General features: G+C 42.5%; 1 protein-coding gene across 2 annotated transcripts in view; it reads left to right on the forward strand.

The window, feature by feature from the left end:
• ttyh3b (tweety family member 3b) overlaps positions 1–26,949 on the forward strand; it is a 28,081-nt gene extending 1,132 nt beyond the window's left edge. The window contains exons 2-15 of one of the 2 annotated variants that reach the window (XM_069665334.1): positions 1,062–1,248; positions 9,501–9,697; positions 14,530–14,641; positions 14,747–14,967; positions 16,165–16,260; positions 16,392–16,464; positions 16,597–16,672; positions 17,674–17,729; positions 17,872–17,964; positions 18,140–18,232; positions 18,321–18,457; positions 20,298–20,471; positions 22,050–22,125; positions 23,998–26,949. In XM_069665334.1, the coding sequence (XP_069521435.1) occupies positions 1,123–1,248; positions 9,501–9,697; positions 14,530–14,641; positions 14,747–14,967; positions 16,165–16,260; positions 16,392–16,464; positions 16,597–16,672; positions 17,674–17,729; positions 17,872–17,964; positions 18,140–18,232; positions 18,321–18,457; positions 20,298–20,471; positions 22,050–22,125; positions 23,998–24,132 (1,665 nt within the window). In that variant the 5' untranslated portion in view covers positions 1,062–1,122 and the 3' untranslated portion in view covers positions 24,133–26,949. The remainder of the gene's footprint in view (positions 1–1,061; positions 1,249–9,500; positions 9,698–14,529; positions 14,642–14,746; positions 14,968–16,164; positions 16,261–16,391; positions 16,465–16,596; positions 16,673–17,673; positions 17,730–17,871; positions 17,965–18,139; positions 18,233–18,320; positions 18,458–20,297; positions 20,472–22,049; positions 22,126–23,997) is intronic. The other variant, XM_069665335.1, reaches the window with a different exon arrangement.

Genomic DNA, 26,949 nt, shown 5'->3' on the forward strand with positions numbered 1-26,949 from the left:
AATCATGTTTATTAAATTAACTGTGGCAGACCTCCTGTTTCACAGAGTTTTAGAAAACTGATATGAATCTGTCATATTGCAGTTTTTCGTTTTTTTTAACCACACACAAAGGCATACGACATAGCAGGTATGACATTGACAGATAAAAGAAATCATTGCATCTTAATGAAAAAAGTAATTAGTACGTGAAATGTAAAGGATGCAAAAAACAATGTGCAATGTGTATTGTTACCAAATGTCAAAACAATGTGTGTAATATCTTGGCATGATGAAGTTTATTGTCGTGTTTGTCCCGCCCCTGTTACTGACTAATCACAGTCAACATTGGTTTTTATCATAATGTCAATCATCAGTAATTCCAGTTGAAGTTATGGTGGTAAACATTATGAAACGGACCCTTCATCTTGCTTAATGTGCTCAATGAAATTCCATCAGTACTAGCTGCTGTCTATCTCTGCCTGTCGTGACAGGTGCTTTTAATGAACAGACGAGGGGGACAGTCGTGCTAATATTCTGTGCAACAACAGCATGACCTTGGGTGTGATATTTCTCTGATAAAACATTGCTGCAAGGAGCGGTTTTAAACAGTTATAAACAACAACAGATTCATATTTTTAGTTTGTTTAATGATTCATTTGGCTCCGCTGACACAACTAGTTTCACAACTTGACTGGAGTTGGCCTGATGCCAAGCATCACACACTTGCTACTTTGTGTATATCTACACATTAGCACAAAAGAGCTGCTCATACGTTTATCTTAATGTTTCCACTGATCTTTCAGCCAGTCTAATAAGAGTTTGTTTGTGGATGCGTTGCTGCATGTGTGATTCCGAGGTAGAGAAACACTGTTTGCTGTAACATTAATTAACAGCATTAAGAACACCTGAGGCGGAGTGATACATGTAGTGCAAAGTCCCAGTGCTGTTATACTCCATATCAACGCTCATTCAATGTGTCTTGTCCAATCGAATTACTTGGTTGGAACTAACTGTTGTATAATTGTGCCTGAAGTAATTTCTGGGCCTCTTTTAACTTGCTATGGTCATTAATTTCTCTACAGTGTCCGTGTGAGGAATCTGGTCAGAGAGTGAAGTGACAGCCGGGCAGGTCGCTGGATCAGCATGGCGGCTGTAGTGAACTACTCTCCGCCTTGGTGGGTGAATCTGCTCCACCGGTTGCCCCATTTTAACATCGAATTCCAGCTCGTGAGCAGCGACTTCAGGCCGGAGGACTCTGAGTATCAGAAGGTAAGACAAGTACAGGAGAATAATTACCTCCCACTCGGGATTCATCATCCTCTTCATCACGCAGCATCACCTTATCATCCCACCTCCTGCCACCTGCCCACACTGTAATTTCACAGCAGAGTGGCCAAGTGGTGACTGAGGCTGTCCTGCAACCAGAGTTGTGGGTTCCCTCCCTGCATCGATCAATGCTGTGTGTGTGCGTGCGTGCCTGTGTGCGTGCGTGTGTATGCAAGCGGGAGAGGGAGAGAGAGAAATGTCCTTGAATCAAGACAATTACCCCCTACCTGCTCCATCATTGTTATGGATAAATGTAGTGCAGAAACTCTTAGTTGATTTATCGATTAGTTGGGTAGTTCCCAACCTCGAGGTCCAGATCCATAATGGTTGCCCTATAAATCTAAGGGAACTGCAGGATTAATAGCAAGATGGGACGGTTAAAAGCTGCTTTTTTAATAGCATGCAAGTGGCTCTACTCGACTATCCTCGCCTGGAACTGGTATTATCACTCCTGCTTTGTTTTGCAGATAGTACCTGCTCACTGGAGGAGGGGCTCCATGTTTTTTAGCCGTGTTTGTGTCTTTAATGCAACATACATAAGCAGAAACTTTTGTAACATTATGTTATCGATGATCCTTAAAATGTGTATGTTGTGAATTTGTATTTCAGATTTTTCTCTCTTTGCAAAGTCACTGCTGCAGAATTACGTTGAGGTTTTTCAAATCTTTGCGTTATACTTTTGTATATTGGAAGGGAACAGTTGCCTACTGTTTGGATGAACCGCTAGCAGCTCCTGGATCAGCGATGAGGGGCAGTGATAAGGCATTGTTTACCTCTCTCTGAAAGGTCATGAGTCAAAAACTGATGGATTAGTCTACATAAATCAATGTTTTCGAACAATTTGACATCCAAGTAATTTATGAAGTTCAAACATTTTCTGTTTCCAGTTTTTTTCTTTAAATTTAAGGACACCATCTTGGGCTTTGGAAACTTAGAGCTGATAAGTCTTTTTGAATTGGATGAACAATTAATTTGAAAAAATATTAGGGAGAATTAATAAGATATAGTTAATGCATAAAACTGATTGCAGTCATTCTTTAATGCAACACCGGCTGAGTCGGCAGCACTGCATAGAAAGCAGCTCCATCTCAAACAGGGGCTTTGGCCCAGTTTTACTGCATTTCATTTGAATCCTCAAACAAGGTGACTTTCAGGTCTCTGCACCAGAAAACACAGCCTCGCGATCCCACATGAAGCCAAGACACATCGTGTCGATCCCCTGCATTCATGCACCGCATTCACCCCTCAATGTAGTTCGCTGACATGTATGGGGGGAGGAAGGAGGGCGTGCAAGTTCAAGAGCCGAGCGTGGGAAGGCACCCACGGCCATGGACAAGGGAGGGAGATGGGAACCGGAGAGAGAAGCAGGGAGAGAGGAGGAGGAGGAAGAGGAGTGAGAAAGATAAAAAGGGACTGATTGGAGGCGAGAGGAGAGAGAGAAGGCTCCATGAACCATGGGAGGTGCTTCTAAATTGCCAAATAGCCACTTCCTGCGGGCTATTCAATGTTTAACTAAGGGCCTTTGTGTGTGTGTGTGTGTCAGTGTGTGTGACCACTGGAATTTTAAGGACCCCCTTTTAGGACTAATTACATCCTGACATATTTTAGCAGACGGGGCTGTTTCTATGTCACTGAGCATCCTGCACCATGATCATATGTTTGTTTAAATACCTTATGTTAGTTATGCATATATCAAGCTGTATGTATATATGTCACATACAGCAGATTCCCTTTCTGTGTCAGTGCGTATTTAGCACTTAGTGTTGTTTGTTGAGGTGAGGTCACAGATCTCCCTCAGGGGTTGTGTGTGTGCGAGTGTGTTTGGTATGTGTGAGGGTGAATATAGGGGTTCTATTCAGGGTGAAATCATTAATTCTGGCTAGACGAGGGAGGGAGAGGGAGTGAAAGAGGGTGAGAAGAACAAGAAGAAGAAGGAGGTTGAATTGGATTGGGGCAGGGAGGGAGGGAGGGAGTGAGGAGTGAGGGAAGGAGGGGGGAGAGAGTGGGAAGGGGCAAACGGGAGGGGGGCTGTAGTCTGTTGTGAAAGAATGCTCTCTTTCTTTCTTTCACTCTTTCACTGGAGCCCGTCTTTAGATTGGCTCAGTATATCTGTCTCAAAGGCTTTCATGCATCCACTCATCCAGCTGAGAAACACACACACACACACACATCCACACACACAAACAAGGTCCTACACAGTGTCCTTCAGTGCACAGAGTCCGTCACCGCAACACAACACACACACTCTCTCTCTCACACACTCCCACACAATGGAGAGAGATTCTTCTGTGTAGTGTTTTTCTTTCTGATGTGATTTGGCACAGGTTCATTTGTATTCAGCTCTGGAGCTCTGAAGCTGCTCAAAACTTTCTTCTCACACACTGTCACTCACACATTCACTCTCTCACTGCATGAGCCTTTCTCTTAAACTAACTACATAAAAAAAACTGTTCAGCATTCATTCACCAGAGCGGTTGGTCTCTGATGACTTTCACTTTATTGGGGATGCTGACTCTGTGGCTTTATACAAGAAAACTGCTCTATTTTTTTCCTGGGGAGCTGAAATGGGAGCTCTTATCCTGAGGGTCTGTAAGGCAGTGGAATAGCTTCTGTGCGTGTTTGTGTGTGTGTGCGCGCGAGCGTTCGTGTGTTTGTATTATGGCAGAATCGCAGAGTCAGCGACCAGCCACAGTTAAAACAGCTGCAGAACATTACAGAAGAATCATGTGACCTATAATAACAGACACATATATTCCCAGCTGTGGAAAGTAAATCTGTAATTGGTATTTTGGATAGTTTGCTAGAGTTTGCACAGTGGAAGAAATTATCACAAAGCAGTTTGAAAAGAAAAATGCTGCTTTGGAATCTTTTTTTGTGTTTAAAAGATTATAGATATGCTCCACAGGTCACCAAAGGCTTTTTGTTTAAGTAAGTAATTTCCATATTTTAACACTTGATGAAATTATTATAGAGTTCTTGAGTACTTGCACAAAGGAGGCGTGGGTTTGCCAATACCACATTACTGTAGTTGTCATGGACAAAAGCATTAACTTTCTCCAACACACCCATTCCTCAGCTGCTGCTCTTCAAAGAGCCGTCTGCAGTAATAGCTACCTTGTTGGCACTTCTGGCAGATCAGCCTTAATTTCACCACGCGTACCTATTATATCTTCACTTCTCTCGTAGTTGCACAAGGCAATGGTAGCATGTACTGCGGCTCAACAAACGCTATCAGCTCAAGGAAGCCTTTTCCTTCAGCAAAGCTCGAAGGGAGCGTAGCTTCATTTTCCAGCGACCACTTTTCATGATTAGCTGCCTCATCTTCTCTGCCCTGTGATTGCCTGTTATCTGTTTCCCCCGGTTCCTGCTTGTACTGTTGCTACTTGGTTTTTTATACAAGTTTAACGTTACATAGCTCTCTCTTGTCCCTGCTTGTCGCCATTCTGCCTGTCATGTTAGATCGAGCGATGTTGGAATAAAGACATTGAACGTTACCAGCGGCTTCTGAGATCTATAATCTTTGCTGTATGAATCTGTTTAGATAATCATAGTCACATAAAGAAAATACAAACTTTTAATACAGAACCATGTCAATTTGCATTTCTATGCATTTGATTAAATAAAGCGAATACTTATTAAATGAATACTGGCGTCAAAACAATTACCCGATCCCTCAATAGAGATTTTGCTTTATGTGTTTTGGTTGCTCTTTGACCCCCGTAGTGCAGATAAATATCCACAGAATGAACTCCAGGTCAGTCAGCGCCTCAGGAAAGAAGTTCAGAGCACAGTAGGCAAGGCCAGACTAGTAACACACAGGCAGAGAGAGTGCAAGGACAACCCGCTGAAGTGGAAGTGATTGATCCTGTCAGCTCAAACACACGCACGCACATTCACAGGCGCGCGCGTACACACACTTAAATGGACAGATTGAAAGTAGATCACTGTGCCTGGGTGTTTAACATTTAGCCCCTCCTCCAAGCCTGCAAGCTGATCTCCAGTAGCGTAGATGTACACACACACTCACTCCTACATCTAAGGACACACACACATCCACAGCCAAGCTCACCATGCTTATTAGTAGCTAATTGATCCATGCTTAATCTGCGCTGATGGTTTGTCAGCCTAACAGTTAATCTAGCAGTCATCATACACGGTGAGAGGACTGGGGAGACGCTGCAGAGACCTGCTGGTCCTCAGTCAGATTATACATTTCACATTAGGTTCATGCAACAAACACCAACAGCTCTGGATCAGTTGTCATTCTTTATATGCACAGGATTTGTTGATTGTCAATTTTTTATGTAAACGTATTGTTAAAAAACTCAGTGTCTCAAATGTAAGCATGTCCTGCTTGTGTTTTCTCACAGGAACCTGTGGGTCTTTGATTGGTAGTTAGATAAATACAGACAATGTACAGGCATAAAACAGTTGTTCTTTATGCCTCCACCCTGGGGGCATTTTGTTTTGTGTCCATCTGTCTGTTAGTCCCATTCTTGTGAACACGATATGTTAAAACGCTGTAAGGGAATTTCTCACATTTGGCATTTCCACTCACAGATGAACTGATTTGTATTTGTTGGTTAAAGGTCAAGGTCATTGTGACCTTATGTCCCTCCCATTCTCTGGGATGCAATGTTATGGCAATGGCTGGAGGGAATATATTACATCGAGTCATTTCTACTTGATTTGAACAAATCATGAAAGAAAATATTTTATTTAATTATTTTTAGGGCTGCATCTGTTATTTTCATTATCCTGATCACCCTATTTTTTTTTGTCAATAATAATTTTTCTCCATAAAATGAAAACCGCTCACCCGGTATCAAACTTGATTGAGTTGCTGGAGCTATAAGTAGTGAAATGAATGAATAAAGCATCCGCGCACTCAGATCTGTGCAAAGATCGTATTTAATTTGCAAGCTTTCGGTCAGAGACCTTCTACAAGGCATGAACAGGTAACAAGTGAATGCAGCAGCGTACAAGGTTAAGAGAACATCACTTGAGTAGCCTTAATGCAGAACACTTATGTCAATCAGTTGAGCTTGTGTGGCTAAGCATCAGGGGGATTGTAGTCCTGAGTATAGTGGACTACAAGTTAAAGATACAGTGTCTACAGAGACAGTCAAGTAGCACTGAGCATATTGAATATGGCTACAAAGCTCATGATTGATTGATTCAAGATTGAATATGCAACAGTTGAGATATATGCTATGTAAACATCAGGCTACAGCCATCACAACACATAAATGGAAAATAACAGAGAGATTGTAGCCCAAAGATATAAAATTATATATATGTATATGCTTGATGAGTGAATGAATTGATTATCAAAATATTTTCCAGTTAGTTTCAGCAGGACAATGATACAGTTTCTCCATCATATCACTTTCCTCCACATCACTGTATCTGGGTCAGCCTTTTGTCATTGTCATAGCACGATAGCATTATATATGATAGATGAATACATATGCATATGTTGCATGACGTTTCATTTTCATTCTGCAAAGCTCAGATGCATTTCACTCCTTATGGCTTAAGCCCCAACGTTGATTTTGAAGGCACTAGAGATCAAACAATGCATTAGAGGAGCACAGTACGCCTTAACCAAAGCACAACGTCTCTAACACTAAGCCTGTAGATAATAACTCAGGATAATACCAGAGACCATCGACAGAGCTTATCTCCCCCTCCTCTTCCCTCCAGGATCCTCTCTTCCCAGCATCTGCTCGTCTTCTTTAACCTGTTTGAGAACAACAGTCTGGGAAAAAGCAATCAGCTGACTTCCTCTCACTGAGCCGTGCTTTTCTCCAATGAGAAAATAATACCATGGTAATGACAGAAACACAGGACAGACGTAAATGCAGGCTTCTGCATTTTTTTCTGATTTGTGTGCAGGTTTTTTCTGGCATAGAGCCACAGTCCTTTTTGAATATTCAAATTAAAATTGTCACCACTACCTGAGTACTATGAATATTCCAAGTATATTATTAGTGCTTGTACTTGTTATCTCCAGGCTCTCTTCAATTTAAAGACCTCAGACAATAGAAGTACATTGATTCCTCAGCAGAGACTGAGAGCTGTGGTTTATACTGCTGTTGGAAAATTAGCCCTATTCTCTCCCTTCAGATGTCAAGTTACACCACTGCAGGTCACATCCTATTATATATCACACTGGAGCTCATCTACTGTAGTGTTCTAGTGACCCACTAGCCTGGCTGGATTGGCTGGAGCCCTCCAGATTTGAAACAGTGCCCTTTGCTGGCCTCGTTATACATCTGGCACAGTTCGAATGCTGACCTTATTGGGCTGCATTGTTCTCTCAATGTGGAGAGAGATTTGTGCATTCACAGACGAGCTAGTGCCAGCAAATCAGCTGGCTCTAGTGTGAATGGTTAGTTTGTTATTTACGGGATGCTTTTGATGTCAAGGAATTGCCAGCAGGCCAAAACCAGCCTCAGAGAACAGAAGCCATCTTTTCCATACGCAACATTCTGCATTGACAACTGCTAATTATCAAAATGTTACGTGTTGCTTATCGGAAAGATGGTTTCTTGTCTTGTCATGCACAGTGGAGATCTCATATTGTTCATGTTTGGAGCCATGCAAGCAGCAAACCTCTTGGGATGGCAATGTGGGGCACATGGCTTGTTTTGTTAGACAGTAATGGTGTTGAGAGCATGAATTGTTATATTTCTGGTCTACATACATGACGTCCTGAAAATTGTTTAGCAAATCTTAATATGCCAAAACGTAGTATTGTACTTTCGAGTATGCTAGCATGTTTAAGTTAGCATTGAGCTCACATCATTGCTGTGCAGCAGGCTAGCATGACTGCAGAGTAAGTGACCCTTCAAAATATAATGATGATTGCATATATCTACTGATAGTTAATCTTTTGAGGCAAAATTATCCAGCCTTGCACAAAAAATGCTTTGTTTTGATAACAGAAAGTAAAAGATCCGAATGATTTTGTGTGGCGAATATACGTTTTGTTTTGTGCTTTCCCACTCTTACCTTATGACCATTTTTCGGGGTCTGGACCTCTTAGTTTGGAACCTCTGCGCTCCTTGATTTATTTTGGGGAACGAACCACATCATATTTAAAAATGCATTAACTATGATGTGGCCCATATACACTCATACAATTCCCATATTAGCAGCAGAGGTGCACAAATTGCTGCAGGGTGAGGAAATCGCTGGCTGGCAGCAAGGAAAAATTTAGGTCAACACAAAACTAGCTGTTTAAAAGCCTGGGAAGCCAGGAAGTCTGCGAGGATCCTAGAGGTGGAGCCAGATTTTGTTATCATCCACGGAGGAGTCCCCCAGAATCCCACTGGTGCTGTTTCTGCCTGTGCAGAACTGTGGCAGTATTCCTTTGTCTATTGTAAGTAGTCTAGCAGGTGGAGATTTTGGTTTTCCAGAAACGTGCCTCTGTCTGACTGTGGTCCTGCCATACAATGACTTTTCCAGACAATCCCAGAGGGGAAAGGAAAAACTAACATTGCAGTGTTCGTCTGTGGTAAAAAAAAAAGGTTTCATTAGTTCCAGACAAATTGCTGAAACAGCCCCATTTCTCCCTTTTTCTCCCTTTAGTGTTCACTTCAGTCATCTTCTTTCACATCTCCTTTTCTGTCTCTCCAGCCTGCCTCTTTTTTGTTCCTAATGTATCCTCCCCTCCTTTCTCCTTCTGTCTGCCCCCACCACTCCTTCCTTCTTTTACACTTCAAAGCTTTTAGAGGGTGTGTGATCTGTGTGGTGGGTCTCTAGCGCACACAGCTCCCCAGCAGCATCGCTTCCGCTCTCTCCATGGAGGTGTGCGTGTTTGATGGTGTGCAAATGTGTTTTTCATGGTATGCATCAGACACCCATTTAACAGCCACTTTTTCATAGCCTCAAATAGCTGGAGAGAGGAACACAATTTGTGTATCTGTAAGCGTCTGTCGACACAGGACAAACTGCATCATGTGATCTGTCTGTGTATCTAGTTTCTGCTCCTATCAGCTTATTCGCTTCCTGTATATTCAACCTGCTTCCTAAATTGTCCTCTTCCTTGAGATAAGGATGACTCTTTCCCAATTGTGTACATATGAAGCTCAGAGTTTGACAGTGCAAATAGAACATAACCTGTATAATGAAAACATACATTTCTTGCTGACCCTAATGTCTTTTTTCTCAATCCCTCCTGTCACCAGTCCATTTTGCTGCTGGGATCTGTGGCGTTGCTGTGTCTGGGCCTGGACCTCCTCTTCCTTCTCTTCTACTCATTCTGGCTTTGCTGCCGGCGACGTAAAAGTGACGAATCCTCACATTCCCATTCGCACTCCCAACAACCCAGCGCTGACTGCTGCTGCACCGCCTGGTGCGTCATCATCGCCACGCTCGTCTGCAGGTGAGAGGTTATTCCCGTCACAGTAACACCTCTGTACAGAAAAGTTACATGCATTAAGGTGTTTAACCCCTTGTTTTGTAAACAATACTTGTCTGAGTAAAGGTAGATATATTTTAAAATCATTCTCCCCAATTGAAGGAATTTCCCTGCAGCTTTAAGTGGAGACTGTAGCTTAAGGCCCCGTGTCCACATAACGCCAATTTCTGGCAGAAAAGCTGTGGCAGGGCGCTAGAGAGAGCTGGGATGAAGCGCTCGTGCATTGAGAGAAAAAACGCTGCATGCGTTGAGAGAAAATACGCTGTACGCGGGTTTTGTTTCTATGACCACAGTAAGTTTAACTTACTACAGAGCTAACAACAAGCTTACAACGCGTAGAGGCAATAAAAGCACAACACTTACCAGCAACATTTAGTGTCTGGCCGATCTGCTCCCACAAATGGGCTTTTCGGTCTCTATTGTGATAGCCTACTGTTGTCATATGTACAGCTCTGGGTAGACGGAAACGGCCAAAACAAGTTGCTCCTCCATGTTTGGTGTTAACCATGTGACTGATTGGTTGCAGTGGTGACAACACCAGCGCCTTTCTGAAAAGTTGATAGATTTTCAACTCAAAGCACCGTGAGAAAAGACGCTGTAAGTGCAGCGCTTTTTCTCTCGGCGGCCGCATGCAGCCGCATACGCTCTGTCTATTTGGAAACAATTGAAAAAAGACGCAGAGTGTATGACTCTTTATAGATCGTATACTACTAGCAGATGGACTATATTTGAATCACATAGTTACCAGTATAAAAGGAGACTTCCTGTATTTTTTAACCTGGGTCTTACTTCGACTAAATGACTATTGAGTGCAAAACTGCTCCTGTAGATCGCTTTAGCTGGCAGCTGCGAGACAGGCTGCAATGTAATCTTTCAGGGCAAGTGCCTGATCAAAGTACATCCATTAAAAGTGCTTGTATTTGCCACTAACAAGCTCAGATTGCCATTTAAGCTGTTTTACAACATTACAGAAAGGATCACTTCACTAATTTTGTTAAGAAAAGCAAAAGACTATTTTAAAATTGCTCTCCTCAAAGCAACCAGACTCCATTGATAAAAACAGTGATTTCACCTGGCAGAACAAGGGAGCTGCTGGTCTCCCACTGCTGCGACCGGTTAGTTTGTTTAGTTGGATCTGAACCCTTTAACACAACAAAGTCACAAATCAGTGGTTTGCTAGATGCACAAAAAGCCTTGATGTCACATTACCTACTTTTGCATTATTTCACAGTTTAACGCTGCATCCAGATGGCAGCCATTATTTCATGTCATCCTTCCCTCTTTCACCATTGCAGCAATGAAAAGACTGCATCATAGAGGTCAAAATTATAAACATGAAATTCACGATTGAAAACAGAAAACACAAATGTGATCCAAGCTTGGCAAAAGCAGTAAAATGTAGACAGTAAACAGGTGCTTTTGTGGGATTGGAAGAGTAGAAGTAGAGGGAGGACAAATTTAGGAAACCCTAAAAACTGCTTTCAAAAATTGCTTTCCTTTAAAGCCGTCAATTTGGGCATACAAGGTGTTTATTCCACTCTGTGAATCTACCTTCATTCAGTCTGCTCAGTGTGGTTTAAACAGAAAATCCCGTGTGGTGTAACTGGGAGCCAGCCAGGCGGTTACACTCCACGGTTTGTTTTTACCTGTCTCTGAGGACCGTGTGTACACGCTGAGATCTTTCACCCAAATGACCCGACAACATTGCAGAGAGTGTTTTAACCACAGATACAGAGGCGGCGTGGACTCTGCTCCTTTTGGCACACACACACACACACACACAAACATACAAATGATCCCTCTTTGATTCACTCTCTCACCACTTTTTCTACCTCCCCTCTCTTGACATTTTCTCCCTCTCCTCCCCTTTTCTCCATCTGAGTCCCCCCTCCGTTATTTATTATTTCTCTCTGTTCGGCCTTCTCCCTGGCCTAGAAAGGTTGCCATGGAGACAGAAGCAGATTTGATGCAGAGACGAGAAATGAATTATACAGTCAGGGGGAGCTCTGTGTGTTTGTGCGTGCGTGACTCAGTGCTGGAGAGTGTTTTTCGCGGGTTTTAATATTTTATGATTAGCTATAATATTTCTTATTGAATATTTGATACGAATCTGAGTGTGTGTGTGTGTGCGGGTGTGCGCAGGCGGGTGTGCTTGTGTGATTCTTTGTTCATGATTTAATATGACATCATATTTTATTTTTGGCACAGCACCAGCCACATGTGGACTTCCTCTGTTTGTGTGCAGGTGCTGTGTGTTTAGATAGAAGAAGCTGTGTTTTTGTATGAGGCTGTTTAGTGTTGTACAATATGGTGCTGAAAGGTTTACAGTTTATGGAGTCGACCAGTAGAAATGCATTATAAGTTTAATTATCAATTAGAATTTTAAGTCAATTATTAAAAACAAAAAACAAAACGTATTGCGGATCAATCCAGCCTTTTCTCTCAACACACTGAATCCAATAACAAAACCAAGATGTAAACACTACACACCACATTGCTTCAGACTCATGTTGTCATTTTGATGTAAGCTGACACGAGGCCAGAGATGCTGCTGCACTAAGAACGTGTCTGCAGCTGACTGTCACTGAATAAATGTAACTGACAGCTTCAACACAGATTTTTACTACCACAGTCCTGGTTGAATAGGCGACGGCCGAGATCACTTGTGGTACAAATAGGGAATTTTAATAGTAAATGGACTGCACTTAAACTGCAACTTTATGGTCTTCTAGTCATTCCCAATCAGCCCATTCACACCAATGATACATATTATAGCTAAGCAATTTGACATTCAGTACCTTGTTTCAGGACAGTTCAACATGTGGACTGGAGCAGCCAGGGATCAAACCACTGATCTTTCCATTAGAAGACAATCGGCTCCACCTCCTGAGCCACAGCTGCCCAGACATTGCCAGTAATGGAAAAGCTATTAAATAGAGAGGTTACTACATATGTAAATAGATTGAATCAGAATTGCCAGCCACACTTAGTTTGGAAGTTTTGGATGTGTTATGAAATAGCTGATGACAAAAGAGCAAATTAAAGTTCTTTCTGGAGTTTTTAGTCTGCAGTGGGATTATATATCTGTATGTTGTCACCTGTTTACATGGAATAGCATTTTAAAGGGCCAGTTTGCCGATTTTCAACCTCAGTCCTATCATGCTATTTTCGGGAGCTAATGCCATTATGGTAGAAAGAAAAATGCTGTTTCACTCTGTGCCTTTGGCGGACGCTATCCGCTTCTCCAATGGGCCCTGGAAAACAAAGCAAACTGCTCCTTTAAGTCTTCAGGTTGCACTCTTTGTATGTCATCCTGCTGTACCTTTTTTTGATGCTTTTATTTTGGAATCGGGTCAATTGTTTTGGTTTGGACTTGAACTCACAGTGGACCCAATTTTGACTGAGTACAACATTTGTTGTCTCAGCCACTGAGCTCCATCTGAGTGGCCATTTAGGTACAGCAGCAATGATGTCAGGCCATTTGAACTGAATATGAACTGAAGCAGCGCTCTCTCTCTGAGTTAGCATCATTTAAAACAGGTTGCTCACTCAGATGATGATTTTTCTATGTTGGAGATTGTTGTGTTTATTTCAGCTGAGCTTGCCAATGCTTGCTGTCAATTATTAGCCTTCTAAACTTTTGACTGCTGCCTTTTATGCCTCATACTTTGTGCTGGTGGTTAATGAAGTCGTGAAATTACTTACAGTATTAAACCAGCGAGATAAAACTCATGGAGAAGACGGGGGAAGAAGGAGATTGCAGAGAGAAAGGAGTGGGAGAGAGGAAGAGGATGAGTAACTAGGAGTGGAGCGAGATGATTTACTGGCAAACCTGAGATGACATGATGGAAGATGGAGGAAGATGGTGGGAGGCACGGATGGGTGGGGAAATGGAAAGATAAAACATAGGCTACAAAGCACATTAATGTGCCTCCATGTCTGTGTTCATCTTTATTCTGCTCTCTTGTCAAGCCTGTTTCCTTCTGTGTTTATTGTTTTATACACAAAAACACACACACACACACACATCAACACAATGAAGTGCGTGTGTGTGTAAATCCACTGTAACACGGGGGTACTCAAGATCTAATGGGCTAGAATGAATTGCCCTAACAATGGCCATAAATTTCCCCCTACAAACCCGTCTGGTGTTTGTGCGCAGACAGAGACATCATCAATACAAAGAGTGCAGTCATACACACACACAAACACACATACAGTACACAAAGGGAAAAGAGGGGGCTACAAGAGCTTTACAGAGTGAGTGCGAAAATAAGAGCATGGAGGGGAGGGGGCTCTGTGGGGAAAGAGGGATGTGATGAAGTAGGGAGATTTATTTGGAAGTGGAAGTGGTGATGGTTTTGGGTGGGTGAGGGGGTGAGTTTTGTGAACATGGTAAAGGACTACGAGAGAAAGGGTGTTGTGGCCACGAACCTCAGATATTGTAGCATGTGTCATGTGTGAATGTGGATGCAGAGCTGCAGAAGGATCATATTATGTGCGGTCTGGTGACCCAATTATTGTGTAGACTCTGCCTATGTATGTGTGTGTGTGTGTGTGTGAATCACTCCTGGTCGTCCTGTGCTTGCCCGAAGCCCGAGGGTGACACCAAAGCAAAGAACACAGAGCTCAGCGCCGCCTGTTGCTGGTTAACAGGGGGACTGCACTTAACAGATTAACTGTCTTTATTGTCTGTGCTCGTATAACTGAGAGAAATTCATCCGTGTCAATGATATGAAGCCATCTGATGATTGAATTAGTCATCGTGTTAACACTTCCTGTTTTCTGCCTCCCAGCGCTGGCATTGCTGTGGGATTTTACGGAAACGGGGAGTCCAGTGATGGAGCCAATCGCTTGGCGTACTCCCTCCGTCATGCCAACCGCACCGTATCTGGGGTGGAGAAACTGGTGAGTTACCTGTTGTATTGTTACAAATTTCTCTCACAACCCGCTAAAAAATGTTTCCCATGGCAGCTAATTGTTAATTAATGTTTCTTTCCTGTCAATGTCCAGGTGACAGACAGCGCCCTAGCCTTAAACCAGACAGTGGAGGAGAACCTGGTCCAGTTGGAGGCGGCCTTCCAGGAGCAGACAGACTACGTGTCCATCGTCCAAAAGCTGCAGGGACAGCTGGACGAGCTGGTGAGGCTGATGGTGGATGTTCCCTTCTGGTCCAACACTGACATTTCCCTGGAGGACTTGGCCCGCAAGACGGAGGCTTTTGATTTTTACAGGTCAGTGCTAAGAATGGTAATGGATTTGTTTTGTAATAGTGCCCATTTAATAAACACTAATAAACATACAAACATATAAAATGCTCTGCTTTAAATAATAAATTGTGTCTGATATATTTTTTCTGTAAAATACGTTTAATTACCTTGTAAAAATCCTCCCGAGGCATCTCCTCCTTCTCCCTCATTAAAAACTCCTGAATCTGCATAGGCCCCGCCCACTATGCACATGTCCAACTGCCCCCTCCTTTGTGAAAACAAAACACATCTCTGCCATCGTTTAGTGGCAGCTTGTTGAAACTTAGCTAGCTTGAAATGTAGTAATTAGTAGTAGTAACGTTAATGTTAGAAGTCAGTAGTGAGTTTGCAAAAATTACGATGGCGGTTACAGCTGGCTCGCGGCTCGCTGAAGTGGTTGCCATAGGTTGCACATAATGATATGCATAGTGCCACCCTGTCCATTAACGGGATTGGCTCCTTAGGTTTGTGACGTCTCAAACCTGCCAATCTGAAAACGTGTTGTTCAGCCTGTCCTTGGTACACTGCAGTTTAAAAGCAGACAGGCCCAGCCATGGAGATGACTGCTGTTGTTGTCCCTGATATGTCTTGTAGCACATGAAGAACACCACATGGAAATGTTTACAAGATTCAACACTTGATTTCCACTGGAGGGGGGCTTTAAAGACGTGTTAACTGTGGAATAAAATGTCAACAGATAATCAGGCATCAGAAAACCTAACTCAGGTGCTTTGGTCATTCATACAGTCCACTTTATCTCACTTTACCATCAGTGTAAATGTTCACTTTAATGTGAATTACAACAGCTAAGTAGGCTAATTTTAAGAAGGCAGTAGAGTTTAGTATTATATTAGAACAATAATAATATCTTAGTTAGTAATTGTTGATTTCTTTAATATGTAGCCGTGTAATAAGCAAGATAAGTGCTGGTCGTGGAAATGCACACTGACAGAGAGAAAAGGGACGGGGAATGAATTCACTCTCACACAGCGTTAAACTGCTCTCTGTACATTACTCCTTACATAAGCAGCGTCTCTGGCCTTGACATGTCTTTACATACTATGGCTTTATAACCTTCTGTGTCCTAAAACAGCCTAGGATATATGTATATATATGTGAAAACTCTGTCATTAAATATCCCCTATTAGTATATAACACTGTGTTAAATGTGTATGTTGACAGGTGGTTGGGGTACCTTGGCCTGCTGCTATTTGATGTACTCATTTGTCTGCTGGTGCTGTTCGGCCTGATACGCAACTCTAGAGGCACTCTGATTGGGTAAGTTCCTTTACATCACACCTGATAACGCTCCTATTGGACGTTTAAAATCCACTCTGTTAAAACAGTGTAATGCACGTCATGTTCGTAAGCTGAATTTGGACTTGAAACATGTATTTTTGGTCCTTCAGAGTGTGTCTGCTGGGGGTTCTGACTCTGATAATCAGCTGGGGGTCTCTCGGCCTGGAACTGGCTGTCGCTGCTGTAAGTGTCACCATGGCAACATCGCCGGGCTCTCTGGCTCTCTGCAATGATGTAATCTTTTTTTTCCCACTGCTCGAGCGAGCAGTGGATGTTTCTGTAGCTTGATGTGTCATGTGTGCTTCCCTCTTACAGTCAGCCAGCGACTTCTGCGTTTCTCCTGATACCTACATCACCAGAGTAACCAAGGAGAACGCTGTCATCAACCAAGGTATGCACACGAATCAGTGGAGTGCCAGCAGCCATTTGCACTGGTTTTAGGGTGAGAAAACAGTGTTAAAAACAAAGCAGTGTCTACCTGCAATCATGTGTTTGACTAGTATAAGTAATTATAATGCACGGAATCGAGGAATTAAAGGAATAATTGCACAAATTTTACATATTTATATAGTATTGTTTTCTATTTATATTTAATTCTATTTATGTTTCCTGCTGTTTACTAGCTTTCTATTCCTATGTTCATTATTTTGCACCAACAAACAAAGACAGATTCCTTATATGTGTAACCAACTTATAAACCAGATAAGCGATCATTGGTCAATGCCCAGCTCATAGGCACACACTGTAGGTTGAAAAACAAGCAGAAACATCTTGAATAAACTCCATTTTCCACACTGACAGTTGAATCTCACCCTGACATGTTGCTTCTATTTTAAGAAACAAGTGTGTGTGTGTTTGTGTGAATCCAAGGGGATTGGGTTTGACTGACACTCTTGTATACAAAAGCTCTTACTCTCTCCCTCTGCTGACTGCAATGCATCAGCAATCCTGCACACACATACACACACACACACACGCCCAGCTCGCTCTCCCTCCTGCCCGTCCCAGATGTAAGATGTAGATGTAAAAGAAAAATAAATAAATATTCAGAGCACATTCTTGCTTTTTCACTTAGGATCGTTATCTGATTTGTTCTCTCTCTCTTCGTCCTTTCATATCCCTCTTTACCTCTCAGTCGCTCTCGCTCTTCCTCCCCCCTCTCTCACTTCCTTCTTTGCACTCGTCTAATGAGTTCTGTTGTCTGTCAGTTGTTTCCGCTCTGTAGAGCGCAGATGTTGCCTCTGTATCACACGTACACACACACGTACACGTTTCTCCCTTTTTAAAGAGAGATAATGGCCTCATAAAGTTAGTACATGCAGTGAATATTTACTCTATTTGAAATGTATGCATTATAATTCCATTGATTAGTATTTATTGGTACATTTACAGATATCCTGCAGTATTACCTGAGGTGCAGCTCTGGCCAGATTAACCCCTTCCAGCAGGTAAATTCATTTTCTTTGTTTTACTGTTTGTTAATTTCAGATGATTAAACCTGCAACCTGTAAAATACGTATCTAAAAGCTACATCTGTGTACGTGTGTGTTATGTTTGTGTCTCTCATGTGTCCCTCTGTATGTTCTGTAGAGGCTGTCGGGGAGTCACAAAGCATTGGTGGAGATGCAGGATGATGTGGCAGAGCTACTGAGATCAGCAACACGTGATTATGCAAACACCAAGGTTCGTGTGCCGCTTGTTTGTGCGATGATCTGTTGGTCTTCATGGATGAGTGGATGTGAATCATTGGGAGCTTGATGAAAGTGGCAGTTACAGACACACATGTTAATCCAGTGTGTGTGAAGGTGGATATCTATACTTGAGAAATGCATGTGTAAGCTTTGCCTCGTGTGTGCAGGGGAGTCTCGAACAAATCCAGTCCGTGCTGAACTCCACTGAGGTCGGCCTTCACCAGCTGACCGCTCTGGTTGACTGTCGCAGCCTACACATGGTGAGTCACCTCGTGTGTTGTGGTGAAAACCTCAAATCTAGGACTTTCTTACACAACTCACTCGTTTCCTCTCTCTCGCTCCACATAGGACTACGTCCAGGCTCTGACCGGGCTGTGCTACGATGGAGTGGAGGGTCTCATCTACCTGGTTCTCTTCTCGTTCGTCACTGCTCTGATGTTCTCCTCCATCGTGTGCAGTGTCCCTCACACCTGGCCTGGCAAGAGGTAACACACACACACACACACACATAGTCTCTCTCACATATTCAGACTCCCAACAAGCCTTTACATTCCTTAATCTGTTTAGTTAATCTGTACACTAACGGCTAACATGTTACTAGCTCTAACTCCTTTAATTCTTTAACGTAATCCATTTTATGACCTGAGAACAGTGGATAAACCCATAAAGAATCTCCTCCGTGCCCATGCATGTCACTCTTTAAGTGTATTTGCCTCCTGAGCTGTTTGTATCCTTCTGTACGTCTTCCTGCCTGTCTTTGCATCCATCTGGTTTTTCTCAGCAACTTTATGTTTATTTTATTGTTTGCCGTCAGCGCTGCCAGTCTGGCTGAATTTTTTTTGTTTCCATGTTTTTACATATCTCATTTTCTTTTCTCCGCTGTGGACGTGGAGCACCAGTGTTGTGTTAGATTGTGTATCACCACGTTTTTTTTTCTGTTCTGTGCCCCACTTCCTCCTTCTGTTCCGTCCCTTCCTCCTCTCTCCCTGTCCTGATTTGGAAAAACGCTTTGGGCTTCAGCGAATGATGGTGAATATTGAGCAAATTAAATGACCCCATGGTCTGTTAAACGGACTGTTCAAGTGACCATTCAAACAACCCAAATATTACTTTTTAAAATCAGTGCAAAGAGCTCAAGCGATGGGGCTCACTCCTATAAATGATGTTAATTATGAAACACAGCTGTGCCATGATAAAAGGTGTTTTTCACGCTTGTTTTTTATGCAGCAAAGTTAAGTTATGGCCCAGCAGGTGTTAAACAATAATGCTTAATGTCCCACAATTTAGCCAGAATACCTGCTCATGGGGTTGGTTGCTTATTAGTCCGACTGTGCTGCAATGGCTGTTTGATGGGCTGCACAGCTTATGGAGTGAAACAGCTCCACCTGGTGGCCAGACAATGCAATAAGCTCTCTCTTGCCTTTTGTCTTTGTTGACATAGGGCCCTTTTGAAACATCTTTCATACACCCTCCCTTCCTCTTTAATTCTTGGTATAAACCTCCAATAAACAGCAAAGCAGAACAAAGAGTCTTAATATTAGGGTCTACATATGTACATGTATTTTGTGGTTGACCCGATACATTGTAGAAGCCAGTACATTTCTGTAGCCAGAGACCCGACTTCCAAATCAGCACATATCTTATTTGATGCCTCATTCTCTTCCGTTGCTGGCAGTTTTTTACATTTTTTAACCATTTTATGTCTGAAGTGGTTTCCCCAAACCAGCCATGTTATCTCCTTCTTTCCTGATGTTTTTGCTTTGAGTTTTATGGAGCACTCAGTGATGCATGAAGTACTTTGAAAATGAACCTTAGTCATTTGATTCTGTTTGGACAATTTGAAAAGGACAGTTATAATTACAGGCAAATCCTCCGTGTCAAAGGAGGTTTGCTGCATGAAGAAAATAACTGCATGTTTTTACCTATTGAGAGAGCTTTGAGAGTATCCAAGAGTCTACTCTCTTTGTACCATTTAATATTATGTAACCACAGAGAGAAACAAAAGACAGCTTCATGGGTCCACTCTGGGCTGTGTAGCGAGATAAGATGCCTCACTGTGCTAGTAGTGGTCCTGTTCTGTAGATAAATGCTGCCTATGTTCCTTGTCTTCCTGTTCAGCTGCTTTGGGGCTGAAGGCATGGCCTTACCCTGTCTTTTGTATCAGGGGACTCCACATAGAACAAGTGCACCTTCCCCTCTCCTAACCTCCTCTTCAACCACTTGTTTACACTCTGTTGTCTCTCTTGGATCTCCCTCCCCTCTACCTTTTCCCCCTCCTCTTCATCATGCCCTCTTGTGCCCTGCCCTAACCCTGACCGATTGAAGGACGGATGAGGAAGACGGAGAGGACGAGTCGGGCGCCTCACGGGGCGGTGTGCACGATAACCTGTACCGCGTTCACATGCCCAGTCTCTACAGCTGTGGCTCCAGCTACGGTAGCGAAGCTAGCCTGCCCGCTACAGCCCACACTGTCAGCAATGCCCCCGTCACTGAATACATGTGAGTTAGCACCCACTGCTAGCTAGAGGCTAGCAAGATCAATACACTGCCTGCCATAGGTAGCTAATGCTTGCCCCCTGTGACTAGCAGCATTAGCAACGCTCACTGCCTGCGATACCTTAAGTTAGAATAGCTAGTTGTTAGCTTTGTAAAGCTCGCATGTACTGTGTGACACATTGTCGGCAGTAAATGTCACCCAGTGAGTTAGAACCCTTCACTAGTTTTCCCTCTGATGCTGATCAAGTTGCTGTTTGCTGTATCAGCCAGCCTGCCTGTTTCAGTACACAGTGTTGTCAAAAACCAAAAATTATTCAGGTCTGCACTTAAGTTAAATATAACACCCTGCTTGCTACATGTTACAGTTTACCACAGGCTTGCTTGCTTTAAATACAACAAGAAGTACAGAACAGAAATAAGCGTATGTATCTGTAGTCTGCCACTGCTTGCTGATATTTAAATACCACCGCGTACTATTTGCTGTTAAGGAACCAGCAAAGGAAGTACTGCTGCTGAGGAAGTACTGGTAAATCTGCAGTAAGAGGACAGACAGTATCTGCATTCTGAAAGTCTTGTGGCATTTAGAGTTTTTTGAATCATGTTTTTCATGTTTTGGGCCATTAACAAATCCTGTAATGTTAACTTAATACTGATGACTGTAGTCCAAAGGTTACAGTAGAGTTTAATAGGGTTTATTCACCTCCATGAAGCCATATTTGGTCAGTTTGGTCAGATACTCCCTTTCAGTAAAGTCTGGTCATATTTGTTTACCAGTCCCAAGTTAAGCTCTCGCTGCCAACAGCTGCTGAAGAGCCTGATTAAAAAAAAACCTAGGAAATGAGTTCAGTAATTTAGAGCAGACCTATCCCTTTTGAAATGGTTTGGCAGTAATGGAAGCTGCACATTTCTGCTTAATGGACCAAAACGTAGAAAACCGCTGAGTTCTTACGTATGAAAACATTTTATTTTATCCTGACACAAAACAAAATAATGAGTAATTTATGTTTATGTAAAGCTACCTGGGTGTTCTCACATACATATGTTTCTCTTTGCATTAATGCAGTAAGTTGAACAGCACTCCTTCAGTTATTATGACATTTATAATAGATATAGATAAGGTTTGTGACCGGTTGCTATGGAAATAGCTCTTATTTGGCCTCCTATTAAATTGTGTTTCAAAGGACCATTTGAAGCTTATTGAACAAATATTTTATGTTAAAATGACTTCTTTTTGAATCCATATTTGTTGCTATATAAATTACTTTTTAGAAATATACACATAAAGCCAAGTTTCTGTGTGCACTCTGATAAATACTACTGAACAAGTTTCCCAGTGTGAGCAGAAATGTTTGTCTTCTGTGCATTGTTAAGAGAGAATGTTAAGTATGTTGGACTGTGGCAGAGGTGTTTAACCTCTGGCCATAAGGCACCACTGAGCTTAAGTCCCTGAAGCGTAATTATTACTGAGGCCGTTTGTCAGAGAGGCATTAGGTCGTGACCCTGAGCAGACCACAGATCAACAACAACTGGACACCAGTGGCAGGGTGACCACATGCAGTAACCTCTTATTCTATAATGCAGGAGCCAGAACGCAAACTTTCAGAACCCTCGGTGTGAGAACACCCCCCTGATTGGCAGGGAGTCCCCTCCACCCTCTGTAAGTGCACACTTTCTAGAACACACTCTCCCTCTACTACCTTCCAATACCCACAATGCAGCTGAGACATATTAAAATCTGCAGAGATGGAATTTTACAATTGAAGAATGTAATGAAGGAAGCATGGTGTTTATGAACGTTCTTTTATCTCAAGTTTGATGCTTTTTTAGCATGCTAGTGTGGATATTGGAAGGTAGTCCCCTCTCCCTACACCACTGCAAGTGTACTTTGTGCTCAAATTAGACCATGATCATGGATCGCCTACATGAAGGTCATTTTGGCAGCCTGGGAGACCTGGAAGCTTGAAAAGAAGCCTGTTGTACGTAGGGTTTGCACTTTCATCAAAAGAGAGCCTCGCCTCTTTTGATGAGTGTGATTGTTGGGTCATGTTAGACACAAAGTTGTCCTCTATTTCTGATGTAAAAAGTCTGGTTGGTTTGTGCAATGTGAGGAGAACTTGTTGACCAGGTAACAAACAGATCACCAGAGAACCTCTTGGAAGCTTTTTCTCCAACACTAAAAGATGTAATTCTGCTTTGACAAGGTGCTGCGGGGCCTATAGTTGTGGGTGTTGTACCATGCAGTATCAACTGTGTACATTTGGGGCTACAATACCATGGATAGACTCCTTGCTTCATGCCACCTGGCCGTCCCCTTCAGCTGAAAAACTGCCCCTGAGTAAAAACGAGCCCAAGCCTCTAAAGTCCCTGCCCCCTCCCTGCTCCCACAGTGTGTCTATGTGTGCATTTTCTTGTCGAGGTGTTGCGTGTCCTCTGTTTCTGTGCCCCCTCACCCTTCACCATTTAAAATACATAGGAGCACCTCCACTGTTGAACTATAGCAGCCACCAAAAATGGCCACGATCCATCATTCTTCGTCCTGTGCCGGAGCGCAGTCATCACGCTCTGCAGTAATATGAAGACCAGAGACCTCCAACTGTAACTAGCTACTAGCTAACCAGAGATCACTAACTCATACCAGGCTAACCTACTACATCAGAACTAGAGCACTAACTACAACCCACTGACAAAATGGACCACTCTGCTAATTTACAGTAACATCATCCAGACCTAATCAGCTGTTTTAATTTAATGAATGACTGTAATCAATCCCCGGCTGTCCAAATGACTGGTCAAAGTATTTCTGCTGTACCTGTGTGTGTTTGTTCACCTCATCAACACATCCATCCATCCGACAATCTCTGGCTATCTCTAGCTATTTTACTTTATCTCTATATATCTACCTCTATGTATCTCTCTCTCTCTCTCTGTCTGTATATCTATCTCTCTAGCTCTATTTATATCTATCTCTCAGCTATCTTTATTCATCCCTTTTTTCTATCTATCTATCTATCTATCTGTCTGTCTGTCTGTCTATCTATCTCTAGCTATCTCTATCTTTCAACCTCATCCTCCTTTCTCTCTATATCTCTTTCTATCATTCTCGCTATCTTTCCATCACCCTATATCTCTCTTCATATCTCTATCCCTCTCTCTTTCTCTCTCTCTCTTACTCTCTTTATCTCCATCTCTTATTTATCTCACTACACTTCTCTCTCTTTCTATCTCCATCTCAGTCTCTATATCGCTGTTCTGTCTCTATCTCTATTTCTCTGAGCGTCTCGCTCTCTCTCTCTTTCTATCACTTTTTCATGTCCTGATCTAATGTACTTTATCTACCTGTGAAACTGTTTATTCTTCAGTGTAAATAAGAGCGGATCATAACATTGTTTTCCGTCGTCGTCTATTTTTCCTGCCTCTAATTGTTTCCCACTTTCATTTCTCCCTCCGGTCGTCTTTCCAAACATATTTCCCCTTTGTCACACTCTCTCCACGCCCTCCCATTTTCTCTCCCTATCCTCCATGTCCTCAGTACACCTCTAGTATGAGAGCAAAGTACCTGGCCACCAACCGACCGGACCAGAACCGACGCTCCGTTCCCAACGACCAACTGGACCCTGCTAGCCGGCCTCACCCAACTGCCCGACCACAGTCTTCAGTCCACTAGAGACCGGAGTCGCACCAGTCCATCCCAGTACTGCCTGAATCCAGTTCTCACAGCCAATACGTAAGATCCAAACTCAACCAGAGCATTTAAAGCACCAACCAGTTTGCAGAGGTCTGCTGAATTTCAAACAATACCCAAAAAAACAGGACTCATCAACCAAGCACCTCAGCAAAGGACTGCACTTTGAGGGTCGACCTCTTCTTCTTACCCGTAATTATCCGAAAGAGTCAGAAGATCACAAAATCTCCTCCACATCACAACCCACAAGGCTCAGCCGTCAAAGCGCCTGGGCTCCAGCTTCTTCTTCTTCTCCTCCGCTGGGATCCGTGCACTGCCCTCTAGTGGAGACAACCACTCATACCAATAAACCCCCCCCCCCGGATGCTTTTCCATTCAAACCGCACACTCACACACAGACAAGAGCACACACACGCACACACACTGTACAGAGATGTAAATAGGAAACGTGTGCTTTACTCTGATTTCATGAAAAATAGACTGTTGAATCATACTGGTGATGTGGTGTGCTGTGTGTTTATCATGGAAACCCTTGCTGTATTTCTCACACACATAAGAGGCGCGCACACATCTGTATAAACAATAAGCCAGTGAATCAGAAAGCCATGTTTAGATTGAAACAGTTCCACCGCATACACGTTCTCTTTAGCCTAACATCGTCGTCTAACTAAGACTTGAATCGTGAGCTTGAAAAGCGTCTCCACGTCGCTCTCCATATTTGTTTACGTGCACATGCAGTACACGTGTCGATTAATGCATTTTCAAAACGAGCCAGGAATCCCGATGTGGAAAAACTGTGTTGAGTTTTGCGAAGTGGAGCGTGAGAAGAAGGACATAAGACGGCTCAACCTGTGCCAAAAAACTCATAATGAGAGATGCCTGATTCTGTCCTCTCCTCCTACTGCCTCCAGAAGTCTCAAAAAAGGGAAGAAACTCAAGTGGATTTTTTTCCTTCTGACTGTAAATAATAAGGAGAACAGGAAAGACACTGAAACTGGAAAACAATGGACTGAAGTGGAATAAGACTCACTTAAAAAATCGTGACTACACATCTTGCCAGGTGCTATGTAAGCCAGTCAAGGTCCTGGACGCAGGAGACTGAGGAGGGACGATTACTTCTTTTTTTACTTTAATTCTTTGTTTTCATTCAGGGATGTGATCAGGAATATGAAAAGCAGTCAAAATAAAACGGCTTTCCATCATGACTGAATGAAAGTTGTGTCCAGAAACCTGTAAAAAAAAAAACAACATGTCCCTGATAAATAAGGTTACATGAAAGGAAAGGAAAGGAAGTGGGTGTTTTTTATGTTTTATCATAAGCTGGAATTCGGGATGTGAAACTGTGACAAACTGTAGTATTCTGTTTCTTCTTCTATACTGTTGTTCCTTTTTTCCTGTGCTTTTATTTTGTTAACTGGCGGCCTCGGATCGACCATCAGCCACCAGTTTTTTTTACTTTCTTTTATTTTTTACCCACAAGCACAAATTCTCCACAAGGTGACTTTGCGAGTTGGAGAAGTAAAAACACACTGCCGGTGGGTTTTTCCTCCCGCTCTAAAACTCTCTGTACAGTGTATAAAAACTGTATCCGTGAACCCGTGTGTGTGTGACATCACTGCAGCGTGATTGGCTATTGCTCTATCTCAGTGTTACTGTGTGTAAGTACAGTGATCAGTGTGTCTGACTGGCAGCAAGAAAGGGCCAGCCTATCTAGCCTGAGTCATTTCTACACAGACGTTGCGCATGCCCTCATACACACACACACACACACACACACACGAAAACACATACAAATACACACACACACATGCTGTACAGACATCCGCATTCAAATAAACACACACACAATTTCATATTAAACCCATCTTTTCCTACTTTTGTCCTGTTTACATTCACTGCTAGAGCCGTAGTAACCACATGCCCCTCCCACAGCTGTGACATCACACCGATAACCATATGCATTATGGGTGATGTAGTAGGTAGAAGCCGCATTTCAGAGAAAGCTGAAATCTAGTTATTAGCCTAACATTCAAACACATCTCAACCACCCATTCCTGTACAGCATTTTAATATGTTATTATTAATAATCAATGACCACTTCTCGTATTAGCGAGACAATCTTACATGTGTGATTTTACTAGAAAGAAAATGTCCATGTTATGGTAACAATGCTACCTATGGTCTAGTACTTTACAGTGTTTCCTTTGCACCATCGATGCAAACAGTGTTAAGATCTGTGGGACTAGTCACTGATTAATGGCCTTTCATAATGTTTTTAAACTCTTACAACACTTCATATCGCAACATGTTTTTTTATTTTTCTCTGTCTTGTAAAAAATCCAACTTTAAAGATAAAATAATAGCTAGCTGTTTTGTAGGAGAATAAAGGCAAGAGCAGCGTTTTTCCTCTCTTATTAATGGTGAATGACTCTCTGTCTTGCAATGTTTTAATAAAACTATTCCAGTGTCGTCTGCACACCTGGCTTTAAAGTTGTATTTGAATTCCTGTGCAAATGCTGTCCGGGGTTTAACCGATCTGATACGGTGTGTTCTGGTGGGGAAAATAGATCCACGTTCATGTTAAAGGGTCAGTAATGTTTGTTGCGTATGTGTGGTGTTTACAGGACTTTAAATACACCTCGGTGCAGGTGTGTCAGACAAACAATGTTTTCTATGGCTGTTTTTATTTTCTGATGGTTTAACTAAGATATTAATGATGTACATGTCAAAACTGTGGTAATGATATCATTCAGCCTGGAATAAATGTTTTAAAAAAGGAATTAAAGCAACTTTAACGTA

The sequence above is a fragment of the Semicossyphus pulcher genome, unplaced genomic scaffold (genome assembly GCF_022749685.1).
Source record: "Semicossyphus pulcher isolate SPU_LCO1_2020_fin unplaced genomic scaffold, fSemPul1.0.p SCAF_17, whole genome shotgun sequence".
In the NCBI taxonomy this organism is placed as follows: domain Eukaryota; kingdom Metazoa; phylum Chordata; class Actinopteri; order Labriformes; family Labridae; genus Semicossyphus; species Semicossyphus pulcher.